This window comes from Hippocampus bargibanti, linkage group LG04 (genome assembly GCF_051943395.1).
Source record: "Hippocampus bargibanti isolate YZ-2025 linkage group LG04, ASM5194339v1, whole genome shotgun sequence".
Lineage (NCBI taxonomy): Eukaryota > Metazoa > Chordata > Actinopteri > Syngnathiformes > Syngnathidae > Hippocampus > Hippocampus bargibanti.
This window is the reverse complement of record NC_142737.1, coordinates 25,019,072-25,037,528: the sequence shown is the minus strand read 5'-3', so window position 1 is coordinate 25,037,528 and position 18,457 is coordinate 25,019,072. Positions and strand designations below refer to the sequence as shown.

The 18,457-nt window shown below is 40.0% G+C and overlaps 1 protein-coding gene across 2 annotated transcripts in view; it reads left to right on the top strand.

The window, feature by feature from the left end:
* Positions 1-18,182, top strand: part of hk2 (hexokinase 2) — a 52,179-nt gene extending 33,997 nt beyond the window's left edge. The window contains exons 8-18 of one of the 2 annotated variants that reach the window (XM_088994839.1): positions 2,810-2,971; positions 3,251-3,484; positions 3,626-3,930; positions 4,036-4,181; positions 8,266-8,385; positions 8,548-8,643; positions 9,452-9,551; positions 9,727-9,910; positions 10,045-10,200; positions 17,231-17,467; positions 17,563-18,182. In XM_088994839.1, coding sequence (XP_088850965.1) covers positions 2,810-2,971; positions 3,251-3,484; positions 3,626-3,930; positions 4,036-4,181; positions 8,266-8,385; positions 8,548-8,643; positions 9,452-9,551; positions 9,727-9,910; positions 10,045-10,200; positions 17,231-17,467; positions 17,563-17,719 — 1,897 coding nt within the window. In that variant the 3' untranslated portion in view covers positions 17,720-18,182. The remainder of the gene's footprint in view (positions 1-2,809; positions 2,972-3,250; positions 3,485-3,625; positions 3,931-4,035; positions 4,182-8,265; positions 8,386-8,547; positions 8,644-9,451; positions 9,552-9,726; positions 9,911-10,044; positions 10,201-17,230; positions 17,468-17,562) is intronic. The other variant, XM_088994840.1, reaches the window with a different exon arrangement.
* Positions 18,183-18,457: the final 275 nt, after the last annotated feature.

The window sequence follows — 18,457 nt, the reverse complement described above, 5'->3', positions numbered from 1 at the left end:
AATTATGGACACAACTTGTCCGGAGACATCGGTTGTCCTTTAACCGACGTCACTTTTTTGTTTCTTAACTGATATCAGAAAAACGTTTTATAGCGTCTAAAATACCCAAAACACGCATTATGATATTTTTAGTTAAATGCAAAACATCAATAAAAATGACTTGGTCTCTAAAACGTACAGTGAGACCTCAACTTACGAACTTAATTGGTTCCCAGACAGAGTGTGTAAGGCGAAAAGTGTGTATCTCAAAAATATTTCCCATAGGAAACCATTAAAATGGGAATAATCTGTTCCCGGGTTTCCATAAAATATACTTTTCAACTAAATAAGCCTTACAACTCCACACAACATACCTTATTCTATGTATAATACATGTGCTATTGTATTGTAATGAAAGAAATACACTGCATTGTATCATAAAGTCACTTTATTTACATTCGTGATGGTCATTGATGGCTTGATGGAATGGCGTTGGAGGTCGAAGGTCAAAGGGAATTGCTGTTTGGAAAGAGAGGCACATTACATGAGGCCTGTGATTACAGAAATAAACTGTGCTGTAAAATAAAGTTTTATTTACCTTTTTGATGGTTGTTGATGGCTTATTGAAGGAGAGTCACCTTCCATTAGGACTGTTGGTGACTTAACCTCTGGTGCTGTTCGGTCGTGTGCTTCCGCGGAAGATCACTCCACTCCGCCAGCCGTGGTGGGTGTGTATTATGAAAATAGTGCTTATTATAAGGTTTAATTTTCAGAAATGTGACGTTTGTAAGATGAAAAGTTTGTAAGATAAGGTGTTTGTAAGTTGAGGTCTCACTGTACTTCAATTTGAAACCGGAACTGGCCAGTTTCAGAAGGTCCCGCCCCCATGTTCGTGGTGTCACGGCAAGACGTCTTGCCTTGCTCGAGAATCAAAACAATGGCTTCAGATTCGGAGAATATGCTTTCTTGTTACTCATCCAGTTATGCATATGATTCAAATAGTTCTGAAGAAGAAAGCATACAGGTTTGCAATCGATTAAATAATTTATTCCGTGTCATTTTGAGGCATCAGGGGTAGGAAATGTCGAACCCAAAAAAGGCAGAACATGGCGATAAAGCCGTGTAAGGAATTAATCAGCCCGTTTCCACAGGCTGATTAATTCCTTACATGGAGCTTTGTCGCCCTCTTCTGCTTCTTTTTGGTCCTAGACGACGTTTTCAGACCAAAGTACAGCAAAATGCATTGACGTGATGGAAAGACTGCTACAATGTGTCCTTTTTTCGGTCAGGGGCGTTCCTTCAGTGACTTAGGGTGAGGACTCGTCACCAACTCAAAAACAAGACTTCCGGAATATTCAGCGCGAGTCTTAAAACCATAAGATATAGCTATATGCGGTGACATCTTTGTAAAATATGCTTAGTAGAAGTCATGTGAAGCCATTTTACAAATTATGGACACAACTTGTCCGGAGACGTCGGTTGTCCTTTAAAGGACAACCGACCTCACTTTTTTGTTTCTTAACTGACATCAGAAAAACGTTTTATAGCATCTAAAATACCCAAAACACGCAGTATGATATTTTTATTCAAATGCAAAACACCAATAAAAATGATTTAAAGTGTCCAAAATCTGCCAAAAATTGAGCTGCGAATTGGGCATTTTCAGAAAGTCCCGCCTCCAGTTCGTGACGTCACGCCAAGACATCTTGCATTGATGAAAAATCAAAACAATGGCTTCAGATTCGGAGAATATGCTTTCTTGTTACACATCCAGTTATGAATATGATTCAAATAGTTCTGAAGAGGAAAGCATACAAGTTTGCAATCGATTAAATATTTTTTTCTGTCATTTTGAGGCAAACGGGCGGGGGGAATGTCGTATCCAAAAATGGCGACCAGCTCCCGTGAGGAATGAATCAGTCCGATTCCACACGCTGATAAATTCATTCCTCTTCTGGTGGCTTTTGGGTGCAACATCAAGGTTTTCAGACAAACAGTACAGCAAAATACATTGACGTGATGAAGGACTGCTACAATGTGTCTTTCATGACGTCACGTACGGACTCGTCACCAACTCAAAAACAAGACTTCCTGAATATTCAGCGCGAGTCTTAAAACGTAAAATATAGCTATATGCGGTGGAATCTTTGTAAAATACGCTCAGTAGAAGTCATTTGAAGCCATTTTATAAATTATGGACACAACTTGTCCGGAGACGTCGGTTTAATTGCAAAGTAATAATTTAAACAATAATCTTCAAATCAGATGGAGTATAAGATATTGTAAGAAAAAAATAATACAGGATACATGTTAAATAAATAGAGTAATCCATGAAAAGAAATTAATAAACTAGTAATACAATGGTGAGGAACATGGTCAAAATTGACAACATCCAAGCATGCCGAGGAATGTTACCAGTACCATCAGCTGTGACATCAGATCATTGTATGGAACCAGACACCGGGTCTCTTGTTTCTAATGTGAGACATGCTACACATGTAGTGGTAACTAATTCATCCCATTCCATGAATGATTTTGAACACGTGCACATCAGACATGTTGAAGTTGAGGAAATTTCTGAAAATATACATTCAGATGATCACTCGCTAGGTACTATATTAATCTTGTGAGATATGATTGTTAGCTGTTCCAAACACTTTCTTAAATCTCCTTTCATGTCGCACTTTTTATCAGAAGCAACACAGAAGGGAAATTAGTAAAATTAGAAAACAGTAGAAGTCTGGTGATGCATGCATTTCTTCACCTAGACACAAAGATGTTCTTGTGACCTTTTACAGATGGGATTGTTGTTTTATTTGTTCATTTCTAGTTTTGAGAAGATGATCAGTGGACTGTACATGGGAGAACTGGTACGGCTCATCCTCGTGAAAATGACCAAAGACCAGCTTCTGTTCAAGGGCAAGACTACAGCCCAGCTGCTAATGACTGGAAAGTTCATCACCAACTACATCTATTCCATCGACACTGATAAGTTAGTTGATTGATTTGTTTGTTTGCATTCATGTTGTCTTTTTGGTTAGGAGTAGACCCTCTCCCCCCATTTTTGTTCTCCAAAAGCTTTTACACTACAATTTTTTGAAAGGAGTGTTGTGGTATTATGATTTCATGTAATTCACACGAGCCACAGAATATCTCTCATTGGTTATTTTGTTGATGAACCGAAAAACTTTGGGTAGGCTTCTCAATCATTTTAGATGGTTTTAACTTGTTATATATTATTTCTGTTTACTTCATTTGTTTTTATCTGCAGCAAACAAGAAGGTATAATGAGTGCTGAAAATGTCCTGCGAGGCCTCGGCCTCAACCCAACCTTGGAAGACTGCATATCCACTCAAAGAGTGTGTCAAATTGTTTCCACACGGGCTGCACATTTGTGTGCTGCCACTCTAGTTGCAGTGCTGCGGCAGATCAGGGACAACAAAGCAGCTGAGAAGCTGCGCACCACCATTGGAGTGGATGGATCTGTGTACAAAAATCATCAAGAGTAAGTTACGCTTTCCATGCCATTGCCCATGTAATGTATTTTAAACAAAGAAACAGTAAAAAAATGGTAAAAAAATGTTCTGAGGAGCCAGTTTGAACACCACGCCCATTTTAACCAATTGTCTTAATGACCTATTGCTAGGTTTTCTCGGAGACTTCACAAGATGGTACGGAGGCTAGTGCCTGACTGTGACGTGCGTTTTTTGAGATCTGAGGTTGGAAGTGGGAAAGGTGCAGCCATGGTAACAGCTGTCGCCTTACGCCTTGCTGTTCAAAATGCTGAACGGAAACACATACTTGACACCCTGCGTTTGAATCGGGAGCAACTGATGCAAGTGAAAAATCGAATAAGTGAAAATATGGTCCGAGGCTTGTCAAAGCAAGGACGCAATCGAGCTAGTATCAAGATGCTTCCAACATTTGTTGGCTCCACTCCAGATGGAACAGGTAGCTCTTGCATTCATACTGGACAATCAATTTACCCTACTTGCTTATAACAAGTGTAACTTGTTACAATAACTTGTGTTGCTTATAACCCTTCTGTGCTTTCAGAGCATGGGGACTTCTTAGCTTTGGACCTTGGCGGCTCAAGTTTTAGAGTGCTTCTTGTCCGTGTGAGATGTGGAAAGTCACATGTTGAAATGCATCATAAGAACTACACTATTCCACAGGAGATAATGCAGGGCACAGGGAAAGAGGTAAAGTATTCACCTGATTGAATTCAGAAAGAACCATTGTACCCATATTTGTTTCAAACTCGTATAACATTTTTGGTCAGTGTCCAGTGGCGTCCCAAAATTCACCAAGAATTATTAAATAGGTTGTGGTTAAAAACAAAATTTCCCATTGAGGTGAATTATTTGGAGAGTAGTTGACCGTTGAATAATTGATGCCATCATCAAATTCGAACTTAAATTTTGTGATGTGTTCAGTAAATGAGTCAAGTAAAAATGTTTAGTCAAATGAAAAACACCAATAAAAGTGACTTAAAGTGTCCAAATATGACTTCAAAATGAAACCGGAAATGGCCAGTTTCAGAAGGTCCCGCCCTCTTGTTCATGACGTCACGCCAAGACGTCTTGCCTTGCTCGAGAATCAAAACAATGGCTTCAGATTTGGAGAATATGCTTTCTTGTTACACATCCAGTTATGAATATGATTCAAATAGTTCTGAAGAGGAAAGCATAAATGTTTGCAATTCATTAAAGGAGTCCTCCCATATCAATTTGAGCCGTCAATGGCATCTGGGCTGAAATGTAGTGTCCCAGAAAATGCAAAAGATCGCGCCCAAGCTCCGTTGGAAATGGGCTGATTTGTCTGCTGGGAATTTGTGTCAGCGAATATCAAATAGTAGTCTTGGTGCAGCACACGATGATTCACCATTGTGTCATTTGTGTTTTCCTTCTAATTTCGCCATCAACACGGATTAACACGAAGTTTTCAGACCAAACAAAGTACCGCAAAATGCATTGTGGGTCCAAACGTGACGTCACGTGGGGGTCGTCATCAACTTAAAAACAAGACTTCCTGAATATTCAGCGCGAGTCTTAAAATGTAAAATATAGCTATATGTGGCGGAATCTTTGTTAAATACGCTCGGCAGTTAGGTGTCGGTTGTCCTTTAAGACTACATGAGTCAAGACGATGTGGTGACTTGTGTGTGTGTTAAGCAAATGTTTGGGAGTGGAAGCAAGAATAGTTTTTCTTTCATTCTGATGTTTGGATTGGATTGGCCTTTATTAGTCTCGGAGTGGAGAAATTTACATTTCACAGCAGCAAAGTTATGAAATGAATGAAAGTAGAAAAACAAAATACAGGAGCTGCTGGAAGGCAGCCACTCTCGCGGCGCCGTCTTGAAGTCAAAGGAACGAACAAAAAAAACTACATAACAAATGACAACACAAAGACACAGTCATTCATTCTTAAGCACTTTCTGTATCCTCTTTGTTACACGAAGCAGTTTCAGATGAAAGTGGAGAGGAACAAAGCCAGTGGATCAGGGACATCATGGTGGAATGTGCACGTCGACTACAAGCTAAATGTTGAAAGCAAACACGCAGCTGTAGCATCCATTGACGAAAAGAGATTGTCTCACATCTCCTGTCTCACATAAATCCGCTTCAATTCCAAGCCGCAACAGCTCCACATCCGCATCGGCGCTCTGCGCTGACGCTCCTTTCTTCTTATCGCGGGCTCCTCAAGTCGTGCATTCATCCAGCCGCAGACTGTCCAACATCACCGACGTTTCCACTGAACAAAGCGGGGCTGTGAAGATGATGCCCATTAAAAAAAAAAAGCACAATGGCCCCTTTGGTGTCCAGCGATTACAGTCGAATGGCACCGACATTCCTCCCATTCAAAAACAGTACTGGCACATTCATGCTGCCGAAAAGGTGCAACCGCTCAGCACAGTCTCCTCCTTGATGAATGTCGTGGTCAAAAATGCTGAAAAACAATCTGTATCCGTTCCACACGATACACAACAACACAAAGTGACTCTTGCAAGTGGCTCTTTGTGAAGTTGTTGGCGATGCAGCGGCTGGGCATGTGTGTTTAGTGATGTTTCCATGCACCACAGAAAGATTTGGATTAAAAAGTATATATATTAATTTCTTTTAGCATTCGCTTGTTTGTCTCACTCTTGGCTGCGCTTCGACTTACAGAAGCAGGCAGCCGAATGCAGTATGCACGTGACTGCTAAGGTACATGGAAGAGAAGCTGGCAAAACGGCATTCGGAATGTACCTTTAAGATCCAGCCTGTCATGTCCGCATGAGGCAAATGCAAACGACCTAGTCAGACAAAAAGGAGCTTTTCGGGTCCGAAATACTCGATGGAGACAGTAGATAAGTTCAAAAGGGTTTTACTGAGACACACAGGGGAAACATCAAATACAGGGGGAAACCGAGTGACTTTTATAGTCAAAAGGCACATCAGTGAATAGGCAACAGGTGTGCGAGCCGGAAGAACAGGGAGGGGAGGGGCGCACACCTGTCACCAATCAGGATGTGACACAGCTCGCTGGAACTCATTCAAACCATAGTCTGGCTTGCCATCAGCACAGCAGTGGGTGGCACGGCTTAGTGGAAATGGTAGGTGTCAAATTGTCATTGAGCAAGATGTGGAAGCCCCCAGTTGTTTCATGCATTAACGGTGGGAAAATGAGGAAGTTGAGTCCAGTGCTTTGTCTTCCACTATTTAGTGTGTGGGCCAGATGAGGATCAGAGAATGAGAGAGCTACTCTCCTAAAATGTGTCAATTTAACTTTAGCAGCATTTTTTTTAAATTTACAACAGATTCTTTTCTTACAGAGTGTTTTTTAGGTGTTCAATTACCTGACATGTTTCGGCATATACTTCCGCCTTCGTCAGTGTAACGGATGCTGTTGTAAGGGGCCTTTTTTAACTGGTGTTACTATGAGGGCGTGACCTACCTGTCAGATCTGACAGGCAAGTCATGCCCCCCGCTGTCTGCTCGTCCCTCCAGGATACTGCTACAGGTGGTAGAGAGCATCTAAGCTCCCTCATCCCTGATGATGGTCCTTGGTTCTCACTTCCGGATTTTGAGCGCTGATGTTTGTTTGCAAGTATTTTGGGCTGAATGATCATTGGAGTATTATTATGAAACCATACGTTGATACAGTAAGATAAGGAAGCCTTTAATAGTCCTACAATGGGGAAATATGCACCACAACGGGGTAATTTGCAACAAATAAATGAATAAAATAGTAGTGCGGGAAGGGACTCACGCAGGGATATGCGCTGCTCTAGCGGGCACCATCCAGACACGACACACTTGGGACTTATTTTTAATAGTGGGGGAAAAACGCATCTCTTTAAAAATCCAGAATGCTACTGCGTTTGTTAGTTCGTAAAATATCCAATGGGATTTATAGTGTATATCATGAGAACATCAATCACTTTATAAGTGTCCAATAATAGCGCTATAACAAAACAATCAGGATGACTGCAGTATTCAAAATGATTGTGTTCCAAAAATATCGTGGATAACCATGTGTAAAATTGTCCAATGAAAAACAAAAACCCATGTTGAGTCCATACATATCTTCATTTATTTTTTTCTCCTACGTATTATAATTTTGAAAACTGTATAATTTTCAGCTGCAATTCCACTGTCAGTCTCCTTTTCATCACAAACCCAAATGATTCAACTCAAGTGCACGGCACCAGTCACAGAAGATCCAGATGAAAGTCTCTTTTTTTTACATCCATGCAAAGGACTGTCATCTGCTGTTACAAATTCTTCAGAGTCCTCTTAACCTATCAGCAATAAATTCAAAGCAAATGGGAAAAAAAACGGGCCATTGCAACCATATGAGAGTAGCAACCTACCTTGGTCAATGCATAACATAATCGCTTAATGAAACCTAAACCAACCAACATCATTCTCATGGCTACTGATTAAAATTCAAATTAGTGTTTATAAAAAATGATTGGTTGCATGTATGGAGTATGCAATACAGTTCTGTATTTATGTTGCACTTCCACAACAGTTGCAGCGAAAGGTGTAACAAAGATAATTTGTCCATCCTGACCACGACAGGGCTATAATTTGAGTTTTCATAAGTTTTTCCTAAAACCAGCAGTAGATATTTTCCTATAGTATGCACACGGGTAAAATAAGATAAGATAAGCTAGGATAACATTTGTTAGTCTCACAATGGACACATTCCCGATTCACAGTAAATGAAAGGAAGAGGAAAAGGAGAAATAAAAGAACAAAATGATGGATGAAATGTCTGTGCATATTTTTTTCTTTTCAGCTTTTCAGCCACATTGTGGACTGCATTGCCAACTTTCTGGAAAATATGGGTATGGGAGGAGCATCCTTACCATTGGGATTTACATTCTCCTTCCCCTGTCATCAAAGCAAACTGGATGAGGTGAGGGTGTTCAGACTTGTATGATTTATGTTTCCCTTGAAACACACTTATCATTGGCTCCGTCTTTGCCACATAAGCACATTAAGATGATATATATATATATATATATATATAAAACATATTCGATGTTGATGTTAAATTAATGTGCATTATCAATTTCAGGGCATTCTTCTGAAGTGGACAAAAGGCTTCAAAGCTAGTGATTGTGAGGGACACGATGTTGTTGCGTTACTCAAAGATGCTGTGCGCCGCCAAGGGGTCGGTACACGAAGCATTTCTACATATTGTGATGTCTTGACATTTTGAAAAAAGTGACACTCTTCAAAGTGTCATTCGCCTTTCTTTATTAAGGCTGCCCAGGTATGGCGATGAACCAAACTTTCTGAAAACTCTCACCTCGCCATCAAAAAAACACATTCCTACTTTTGTCCACTTCAGCCTGTTCAAATATAACAATGATTAGCACAGTACAGGTATTGTAAATTGTATGGAGGTGATAATTGCTTCACTTGTATTTTCACAGGTTGAAGAGGACATGAATTGTGCTGTGCATATCATTTTCGTCATTGCCTGGTTCATTTTTCAGTATGTTTGGAATACATGAAGAAAAAAAAACAATTTTCAAACACGCACTGGTAGCTTTTTTAATTTGGTCCTTTTGCATTCACTTAGTTGTTCATCCATCTGATTGAGGTTTTTCTTAAAATATAAATTTAAAAATGACAATATGTATTGCATGATGTATTTTCTTGTTGTGCAAGGACTGTTTAGCGTCACAGTGCAGAAGCCCAGGGTTCCATTCCGGCTCCGGGCTTTCTATGGCATTTTCATATTCTCCCCTTGCCTGCAAGTTTTTTTCTCCAGGTACTGGAACATGGGTGACCAAAGTACCCATAGAAAACCTATGCAGGCGCGGATAGTACATGCAGGCTGGAGTCTTAATCAAACCCTGCATCTGCACTGTGAGGTCGACGCGCCAACCACTCTGGACCCTAGAGCACATCCATTTCATGATATTTATTTTCAGTTAGTGATCCTGTTTGATTATTGTTATCACATCTTGCAGGAATTTGACTTGAGCTTTGTGGCAGTAGTTAATGATACAGTAGGAACCATGATGACTTGTGGTTATGAGGACCCTAAGTGCGAGGTGGGACTAATTGTTGGTAAGTGTTATCTTCTACCGTTATTAAATATTTCTTTATCGGAATACATAAAAATAAATAAAAGAGGCCGGGGGGGGGATCTGGATGGATTTTCAGCTGAGCATCTTCTGTATTTCTCCTTTTAGTGTTGTTTTTGAGTACCGGGCGTTAGGTGCATTGTTTATCTATAATTTAGGGACAGGGACAAATACCTGCTACATGGAGGAGATGCGGAATATAGAAATGATTGATGATGATGACGGACGCATGTGCGTCAACATGGAATGGGGGGCATTTGGTGAAAATGGTGAACTGGATGATTTCGTCACAACCTTTGATCGTAGTGTTGATGCCGCCTCAAGCAATCCCGGAAAACAGAGGTAATGTACACAAAGAGTGATTCAGCCAGTGTCCTATGATTTGGGATCAAATGGCTTTTGATCATTCGTGAAATTAAGATTGAAGTAATTCAAAAAATGTGATTGTTGAATTTTCTCACCACGACCACCCTAAGGTATGAGAAGATGATCAGTGGCATGTACCTTGGAGAGATCGTGAGACATGTGCTAATGGAGTTCACAGCAAGGGGTTTACTGTTTCGAGGGAAACTGTCAGAGCGGCTCAAGACCTGGGGCATCTTTGAGACTAAATTCCTCTCACAAATTGAAAGGTAGGAATGATTATGAGATAATCATTCTTCTTCATTACCCCAGAAACTAGACCATGTACCACTTTCTTATTTGTTTCCTCTTTTGTTACTTTTAAGGTGTAATCTTGTGTTTGTTTCTCTATGATTCATGTCATTGTCACATGATAATGTATAGTTCAGATGTAACAGGTCATTTAAAATCAATAAAATTAGCTTACCTGTAAATTTGAAAATGGAAAAAAAAAAACACATGCTCAAATATAGTCAAACAGGTGGGTGCATGAGAACAGACTGCAAGAAACATTTAGTAATATCCAGCAATGTCCCTTTCTTGTAGGTTTTTTATTCCTGGACTTATAGGTTCACATTTATCATGTATACAAGTCAATACAAAATTATTGTGTGTGTGCGCGCGTGCAGAAGGTGTGGGTTCAGTATGTTATAAATCTTATTGTTTACTTCAATCTTATGCACATGCGCATGTTCACGTGTTTTATCATTTCAAATAATGTACAGCGTACTACAACTTTTATTCGGGAATTGTAATCATAAGGTGGACAGGTATTAAGTCATTGAAAAAAAGTTAACACAGATAGTCGTTAAATACAGTACATGTAAAAGATATACCCCTATATAAGCATTACTAATTATATGCAGGGTGACCCAAAAAATGTGCGTACCCATGAAAATTTCAATTGTGGCTTTGATTAAAAAACTATTTATTTCAAATTACAACCACACATTATTCAGTTTATGGAAGACCATCCACCAGTGTTTTAGCTATTTCTGTCAATTTTAGTCAATTTATGGCTTTCCCAAGAGGTGTTCCAAATGTCCACCATTTCGTTGCAAGCAAACCTGATAAATATGACACAGCGATATTACAATGTATATGCATATAATAAGGTTTCTCAATGTTATTTAATTACGTCTGTGTAAGCTCTCAGTCATACAGGAGTGGTCCATCGATGAAAAGGTTTCTTCAGCCGTTATCTGCATATTACAATTGAATTTCTTGTTTTTGACCACTGAGAGTACCCACAGTTTGTGAGTGCTCTCCTGATATGTTTTGACTCCTTTTCTCTACCTTCAACGCTTGTTGGTATTAGTTTAGCCCTATGCTGGAGGGTCCTGATAACTCCTAGTTTGTGTTGTAAAGGGTGGTTAGAATTGAAAAATATTGGTCTGTGTACGTAGCCTTGCTAAAGACTTCTGTTTTTAGCGCTCTGTCCTCTTTTATAACTATTTTACAATCAAAAAAGGCTAGTTGGTTCTCTTTAATGTCCTCACGAGTAAATTTAATGTTGATGTCTACCGAGTTGAGGTGATCTGTGAAGGATTGAATTTCTTGGTTTTTAATTATGACAAAAGTATCGTCCACATATCTAAACCATTGTCTCGGTTTTGTCCCCAGGAAGGATGTGAGGGCCTGTTTCTCCATCTCTTCCATGTACAGATTAGCCACTATGGGTGAAACTGGTGAGCCCATAGCACAACCATGAATTTGTTTGTGAAATGTCTCCCTAAATTGAAAATACGTAGTATTTAGATGTGGTCCGGTTTAAGTTTGGTTCTTTCATGCAGAGAAACGTCCGCCAGCAATCTCGTCCTCACCACTGAGACTGCTGCTGGGTTTGGGACAGATGTAAAGAGAGAAGGCAACTAAATCCTTCATTAAACCGGTTTGGTGGTGTGATGTTCAATTTGGATCGTTCATACAATAGCCTGCTTAAGCAACATAGGATTAGTAATACCGATGAGGTGATACCGGTCGAAGTGGGGCAATCAGGCCAGTTAGTCAGAACGATAGGAACTATCAGTGGAGCAGCTGCAAGGCGTAGTCCTCTGCTCCTCCCAACCTGAGTGCAGGGACCTATCATAGCAGAGTCCAGCACCGCCATGTCTGGACAGTAGGGATATATATATAGTGCCTAAACTACCAGTAAGACTTTAGTTTGCTGACAAAGTTTCTTGGATAAGAAGCGAAACGTCCGACACCTTCAAAGAAGTACAGATGACGGCTGAAGAAACCTTTTCATCGATGGACCACTCCTGTATGATTTAAAGCTTACACAGACATATTGCTGCCAACTTTGGGAGAGACATCCTTCTGCTAGTACGTAACTTAGAATGGCCACTTTTAAATTAGCTGACTTAAAGAACCACCTCAATTTCAATCTTAGATGTAGACAGAGGTGGTTAATTCTTAAATGCTTGAAGCAAGCACCCCTGTAACCCAGATACTTAGCCGATAAAATGCAACAAAATTATACTAGGAAAATACTAAATTTGCGAATTAGGAGACTTAACATAGAGATAAAAAAACAAACAGTCAGAAATAGAATCTTATTATCAACGATTACAAACTGAACTTACCCACAAAATCTATCAGGAAGTGTGCGAATTTACCAAATCCGGATACATGAGGCACCACAGCAAAACCAAAGAGAGACAAAAGGGTAAATTTCAAAAATTACTTTTACAGAAACAATCACAGCTACTTGTAAACACGGGAAAAAATAGGTATGAGCAGATTTCAAGGGAGAATTGGATCAAAAATTTGTCAGACAGAGATCTCTCAGAGACAGAAAAGGCGGTACTAACCAAAGGTTTAAATTTCTCAGTAACTCCGAAAACAATACCTACAATAGACTACATCACAGCTACTGAATCGGCTATTAAAAATAACAAACTTTCCTATGCAGAGGAAGATGATCTGCGCATTAAAATATCAGCCCTTCTTAGAAGTGCCAAACCACCTCCGTCCAAAATAACATTAGAAGAGAGAAAGGCGTTAACTGCTCTACAAAAAGATAAAACTATTACTATTTTGCCAGCAGACAAGGGTGCTTCTCAACACATCGGATTATGAAGACAAAATAAATAGGTTAATCAGTGATTCTTCCACTTATGAGCAACTAAAAAGAGACCCTTCCAATAGATACAAGAACAAAATGATACTGTCTCCAAAAGTTAGAGGAAACATATAGACAAACAGATGTATTTTAGATTATACCCAGGGAAGGCCAGGCCATGCATCTATAGCCTGCCAAAAATACATAAAGAAGGGTTCCCCCTCAGACCCATTGTTTGTAGCATTGACTCCTCTACATACAATGTAGCCAAATATTTAAAAACTATCTTAGCTCCGTTGTTTGGTAACACAGAATATCACGTACAGAACACCATAGGGTTTGTAGAGAGGATCAAAGACCTCATATTGGAACCTGAAGAAACATTGGCATCTTACGATGTGACTTCTCTCTTTACATCTGTCCCAACCCCAGAAGCAGTCTCAGTGGTGAGGACGAGACTGCTGGCGGACGTTTCTCTGCATAAAAGAACCAAACTTAAACCGGACCAAATCTGCCAATTATTGGAAATCTGCCTTAATACTACATATTTTCAATTTAGGGAGAAATTTTACAAACAAATTCATGGTTGTGCTATGGGCTCACCAGTTTCACCCATAGTGGCTAATCTGTACATGGAAGAGATAGAGAAACAGGCCCTCACATCCTTCCCGGGGACAAAACCTATACACTGGTTTAGATATGTGGACGATACTTTTGTCATAATTAAAAACCAAGAAATTCAATCCTTCACAGATCACCTCAACTCGGTAGACATCAACATTAAATTTACTCGTGAGGACATTAAAGAGAACCAACTAGCCTTTTTTGATTGTAAAATAGTTATAAAAGAGGACAGAGCGCTAAAAACAGAAGTCTTTAGCAAGGCTACGTACACAGACCAATATTTTTCAATTCTAACCACCCTTTACAACACAAACTAGGAGTTATCAGGACCCTCCAGCATAGGGCTAAACTAATACCAACAAGCGTTGAAGGTAGAGAAAAGGAGTCAAAACATATCAGGAGAGCACTCACAAACTGTGGGTACTCTCAGTGGTCATTTAACAAATGTCAGAAAGAAAGAATAGGGAATGAAACCAAAAATTCTGAAGATACAAAAAGGAGAGGACCGGCAGTACCTTACATTGCAGGAGTTTCTGAAAAACTACAAAAAGTCCTTTGGCAACACAAAATTCCAAAAAAAAATTTCAAACCGATAAACACTTTAAGGCAAAAAATTAGTGCATCCAAAAGATAGGCTGCCAAATGAAAAACTAAGTAATATAGTTTATTCAATACATTGTAAGAATGAAAATTGTGAAGAGCAGTACATTGGGGAGACTAAACAAATTCTCAAAAAAAGACTTTATCAACATCGCAGGGATAATACCAGTGGGCCTCAATCGGCAGTACATATGCACCTAAAAGCTAGCAACCACTCATTTGACGACAATGAGGTTAAAATCTAAGCGAAAGAACATAGATTGTTTGAAAGGGGAGTAAAAGAAGCAATTTTCATAAAACAATTAAATCCTTAATGAAACCGGTTTGGTGGGGTGAGGTTCAATTTGGATCGTTCACACAATAGCCTGCTTAGGCAACATAGGATTAGTAATACAGATGAGGCGATACCGAAGTGGGGCAATCAGGGCAGTCGTTAGTCAGAACGATAGGAACTATCAGTGGAGCACTGCTCCCCCCAACCTGAGAGCAGGGACCTATCATAGAAGAGTCCGGCACCGCCATGTCTGGACAGTAGGGATATATATATATATAGGGCCTAAACTACCAGTAAGACTTTAGTTGGCTGACGAAGTTTCTTGGATAAGAAGCGAAACGTCTGACACCTTCAAAGAAGTACAGATGACGGCTGAAGAAACCTATTCATTGTTATTTAATTACCTAAAGATTCCTTAATATGATTTTGTAAGCCATTTCATCAAAATATAACAAGCAGATATGCACAAGCCTTTACAACACAAACCTATTTATCGTTATTTAATTACCTAAAGATTCCTTAATATGATTTTGTAAGCCATTTCATCAAAATATAACAAGCAGATATGCACAAGCCTCATCAAAGGAGCGTCTTACAGGTACACTCTAATTCAGCAGTTTTGTTGTCTGATACATAGTCTATTATTTTGTTCATTTCTTCGACGTTAGCAGATGTTTGCTGCCAGAACTGTTTGCTGCCATGGAAATGAATTGAGCTGTTTGGAAATTGAAAATGTTTGAATGTCATGGATAAATAATTATTGTGTTCCCTCAGGGTCTGTTATTTAGATGAACCTATTCACGTGTTTTTCCCAACCTGGATGTCTGCTTTTAGGTTTGATTTCTAAACATTACTCCAGGTTGTATGCCACTGTAGCCACAAGGGGGCACAAGCCAGTGTCTTATTGTGCCGGTCCCAAGCCCGGATAAATACAGAGGGTTGTGTCAGGAAGGGCATCCGACGTAAAAAAAATTGCCAAAACAAATGTGCGAATCAAACCTATGAATCCCATACCGGATCGGTCGAGGCCCGGGTTAACAACGGCCGCCATTGGTACTGTTGACCTTCAGGGTGCCAGTGGAAAATGAACTACTGTTGGTCGAAGAAGGAGAGGAGGGAGGTGTGCCCGGAGGAAAAGAGACAAATGGAACGCCAAGAGTATACAACTAAGAGTAGGAACTTTGAATGTAGGAACAATGACAGGTAAAGGTAGAGAGCTGGTTGACATGATGCAGAGAAGGAAGGTAGACATACTGTGTATCCAGGAGACCAGATGAAAAGGGAGCAAGGCTAGAAGCTTAGGGTCAGGGTTTAAGTTGTTCTATCATGGTGAAGACAGAAAGAGAAATGGAGTTGGGCTTATCTTAAAAGAGGAGTTTGTTAGGAATGTCTTAGAAGTAAAAAGAGTATCAGATAGAATGATGAGTCTGAAGCTAGAAATTGAAGGCGTGATGTTCAATGTTGTTTGTGGGTATGCCCGACAAGTAGGATGTGAGCTGGTGGAGAAGGAGAAATTTTGGTTGGACTTTGATGAAGTCATACAGAACATCCCGAGAAGTGAGAGAGTCCAGGCAGGCTGGAGCGGCTGGAGAAAAATGTCAGGTGTGATGTGTGATAGAAGCGTTTCAGCTAGGATGAAAGGAAAAGTGTATAAGACCGTGGTGAGACCAGCCATGATGTTTGGACTGGAGACAGTGCCACTGAAGAAAAGACAGGAAGCAGAGCTGGAGGTAGCAGAGCTGAAGATGTTGAGGTTTTCTTTGGAGTGACCAGGTTGGATAGGATCAGGAATGAGTACATTAGAGGGACAACTCATATTAGAGGCTTTGGAGAGAAAGTCAGAGAGGCCAGACTGAGATGGTTTGGACATGTCCAGAGGAGAGAGAGTGACTATATCGGGAGAAGGATGCTGAGTCTTGAACTGCCAGGCAGGAGACCGAGAGGAAGACCGAAGAGGAGGTTTATGGATTTGGTCAAAGAACATGAAGGTAGCTGGTGTGAGAGAAGAGGATGCACAAAACCGGGATAGATGGAGGACATTGATTCGCTGTGGCGACCCCTTAGGGAAAAGCCGAAAGGAAAAGAAGACTCCAGGTTTTCACACAATAGGACACATACAGTAGAATCAGAATACAGTAGAGTCTTGTGAGTAATGTTTTTTTTTTTTTTTTTTTTTTTTTTTTTTGAGAAAGTATCAGGTTTTACTGATTATACCAAGTGATTTTGATCATGTCTTCAGACCATGCCCTTAAATGGGCATAGCACGGGCTTGGAAACAACCTCATATTACAGCATAACTCGAAGACATGCGTGTGTAACATGCTTTACGGTTTAGCATTTTATCAATATAAATCCCCAATAAAACTCGTTCCATCTTCTCCTGAGATATGGAAGTAATTTTCACAAAGCAATTAGAATATCAAGATGTTCCTGTCCTCTTCTTTGGCCCAAAAATGATTTGAAAATCTGCTCCATCATCTGCCGTCAAAGCAATAGCTTGTTTTCTGAAGTGAATCTGAACACCACTAGTATGTTTTTCAATCCTAACCTGCAGCGTGGTTTTTGGTCCCCATCAACTGCGGAACATGAGGGATGACTGTCTTTATAATTTATTCCACCTTAAGATTTGAACTTTTTGACTTTTACTTTAAATTGCGAACATTACAGTAACCTTGTTGTTGTTTCTCTGATCCCCAAGTGACCGCCTGGCCATGCGTCAGATCCGTTGCATATTGCAGCACCTTGGTCTCACCAGCTCAACCTGTGATGACAGTGTCCTTGTTAAAGAAGTTTGCAGTGTTGTCTCTCGCCGGGCAGCACAGCTATGCGGAGCTGGTTTAGCCGCTGTGGTTGATAAAATAAGACAGAACCACAACTTGCAGCAGCTTAATGTTACAGTTGGAGTTGATGGCACCCTTTACAAAATGCACCCGCAGTAAGTATCCTTTGTTCCAAACTTTAAAAGCAAAATCGTTTGGCCTTCAAACAAAATACAAACAGTTTGAACCCTGATTTCTCTTCAACCCAAAGTTTTGCAGGAATCATGCAAGAGACGTTGCAGGATTTGGCACCGCAGTGCAAGGTGACATTCCATAAATCTGAGGATGGAAGTGGTAAAGGGGCAGCACTTATCACCGCAGTGGCCTGTAGAATCAGGAGTAATGCACTCATCAATCACCCACACTAATTGTCTGTACCTTGTACGGCTGTCACTGTTAAATATTTTTAGAATCATGAATTCTATCATATTTTCCATTGATACATCTGATTGCATTTTATTTTGCATCACACTGATTGCAAAACATTTGTTCCCAATTTCTGTTTATTACCCAATTGTTGTTGTATATTTGGCATTGTTTAGCGATGGAAAAAAAATTGGCAATATCACATGACTGGGATGAATGTTTGGAAACTCATTCATTCACTGCTTTGGTGATTGTCATCCAAACAAAAAGCAGATGTTTGTAAATGTCTTACTTTTACTCAACGCAAAACCCAAAACTAACTAAAAATAAATAAGAATGACAAATATTTTCTCAATTATATTTTGCACTGAAAATACCATTTATTTTCCCCCATATGTTCCCTATTTTGTGGTCAGCACATATGATAAATTTAGTTGTTAACACAACTGCCAGAAAATAAATTCCTAGTTTACTATATCGTTGTACTAAATTCATCCTGTCTACTTGATAACTAATGTTAAGCAGATTCCTTACTTACAGACAGTGTATTGTAGGTGTTCAAATACCTGACATGTTTCGGCGACTACTTCCGCCTTCGTCAGAGTGTCACGGATGTTGCTGTGACGCGCCATTTTCAGCTGGTGTTGCTATGAGGGCGTGACCTACCTGTCAGAACTGACAGGCAAGCCACGCCCCCCGCTGTCCGCTCGTCCCTCCAGGATGCTGCTCCAGGTAGTAGA